General features: G+C 55.7%; 1 protein-coding gene across 1 annotated transcript in view; it reads right to left on the bottom strand.

Annotated features, from left to right (window-relative positions):
* PLXDC1 (plexin domain containing 1) overlaps positions 1–1887 on the bottom strand; it is a gene marked incomplete at its 5' end in the record, with an annotated part of 12658 nt that overhangs the window by 6200 nt on the left and 4571 nt on the right. The window contains 2 exons of the mRNA XM_029965851.1: positions 903–984; positions 1855–1885. Coding sequence (XP_029821711.1) covers positions 903–984; positions 1855–1885 — 113 coding nt within the window. The remainder of the gene's footprint in view (positions 1–902; positions 985–1854; positions 1886–1887) is intronic.

The raw sequence follows: 1887 nt of genomic DNA, 5'->3' as shown, positions 1-1887 counted from the left end.
GTGTTTGAACCCCTGGGGTTCAGCCCAAACCAGACCCAGACCAAGCCACTGTACCCCAGGCTCAGTTTTGCCCCCAAAGCAGGTGTGAGAACATCCCATCCTCTGCTCTGAAGCCACCACTGCCACTGACAAATGACATTCCTGTGTCACAGCCCACAGCAGGCAGGGAATCGATGCTGATTTATGGGTGGTCTTGCTGATGGCTCAGGATCTTTTCCTGTCCCCTGCTCACACCCTGCTGGAAGGAGGGGGGCAGGAGCCTGTGCCTTCCTGGGAGAGCAGGATTTCCACGTGAGGATCTGTGTTATTGGGTCCCCTCCCCTGCCACCAGCTCCAAATAAAGAGTTCAGCACAATCTCATTAAGCTCCCGTGCTCTGTGTGGAGCTGCTGGAGCTGGAGGAGAGCAGGGGGCAGGACCAGAGCCTCCAGTCACCCCAAAACCAAGGCAGCAAGTGCCCCCCACCCTGGCTCTGCCTTGTCCCTCCCAGCTGGGGGGTGATGAGCATTCCCAGCTCCAGGACCTGCCTGGAGCCTGTCCCAGTCTCCCTTCCCTGCACCTCTGTCTGATCCCAGCCCAAGTCAGGACAAGTTTTCCCCGTGTTTAAAGCTGACTGACAAAAATGTGAGTCCTGCTCCAGGTCTCAGCCTGTTCCTGGACCAAAAACCCCAGGAAACGTCTCCTTTCTGTGGCTTGTAACTGGAGATCAGGTCAGGGCTTAACCGTGACTGGGAGACCAGGAGCAGCACCCAACCAACGCAAAAAACGGCAAAAAGAGGGGAAAATACTAAAAAAAACCCCCAGCACCACTGACCCAGCCACCAACCCTGGCCCTGTGCTCCCTGTGCCAGCTCTGGGAACATGGGCAAGGGAGGAGGTGGGAAGGAATCCCAGCCCAGGTACCTCTGCAGGACGTGACACCAGCTGCAGTTGAAGGTCAGCTCCGAGGTCACACACGTTTCACAGCTCTGGTGCTGGAGACAAGCTGGGAAAGAGAGAGGAGAGACGTTCCAGCCCGGTGCCAACATCTGTGAGGGCCCAGGGGAGCAGATCCAGGAGTTGGTGGCTTGGGCAGGACCGGAGGAGCAGCCACTGAGGGTCCAACCCAACCTCTCTGCCAGGGACCTGCAGGATGGGCTCCCAGTCCATCCATAAACCTCCTCCTGCTCTGTTTGGCTGGGAATTCAAACACCTGTGAGGCTTTTTGCCCTTTCTCACTGCACAGAGGGTGTTCCTCAGGAGGAAGGTCCAGCACAAACAGCTGAACCCCCCCTCGTGCTGCGCCCACACGAAGTGGTTCTGCAAGAACACCAACATTTGGTGTCCCCTTGTTTAGGAAAGATGGTCAGGAGGGGCTTGGCTGCAAAGAAAGAGAAGGAAATCAGCAGTTTTAACAAGCCCCTCAATGGCAGAGCCAAAAGTGGCTCCAGTGCTGTGACATTCCCAGGGATGAAAGCCTCCACTTCTAATCCCCTCTCACATCCTGAGCTTTTCCCAAGCCATGTGGAGGCAGGGAGCAAACTCAGACCTCTAAAGCAAGCCAGTCCATCCCTTCTGCCCCGAACAAGGCCAAAAACTGAACCCCCAGAAGCAGCAGCAGAGTGGGGCTCTCTGTAGCTCTGTGGCTCCCGTGCAGACATTGCTCTGAGCTCCCAGAGCTGCCGGGGGGGAAAAAAAACCAGGCAAAAAACAAACCAGCAAATCTTCAGGAGAAAAAAAAAAAAAACCAACAGAGTCACTGCAGAATGGTTATTTATGTTCTGCCTGCAATAACCTGCCTGCTGTTAAAATTGTCATAAAATACCCCGGGGAGAGCGTTCGGTGCAGCCCCTCCGTGTCTCCATGGCAGATTTACCTCCCAGCCCGCATTCACCGGCTGCTGACGACT

Source organism: Manacus vitellinus, unplaced genomic scaffold (assembly GCF_001715985.3).
Source record: "Manacus vitellinus isolate BGI_N305 unplaced genomic scaffold, ASM171598v3 scaffold_120_pilon, whole genome shotgun sequence".
In the NCBI taxonomy this organism is placed as follows: Eukaryota; Metazoa; Chordata; class Aves; order Passeriformes; family Pipridae; genus Manacus; species Manacus vitellinus.
The sequence above is the reverse complement of the archived record's forward strand: the minus strand, read 5'-3'. Positions and strand labels throughout refer to the sequence as shown.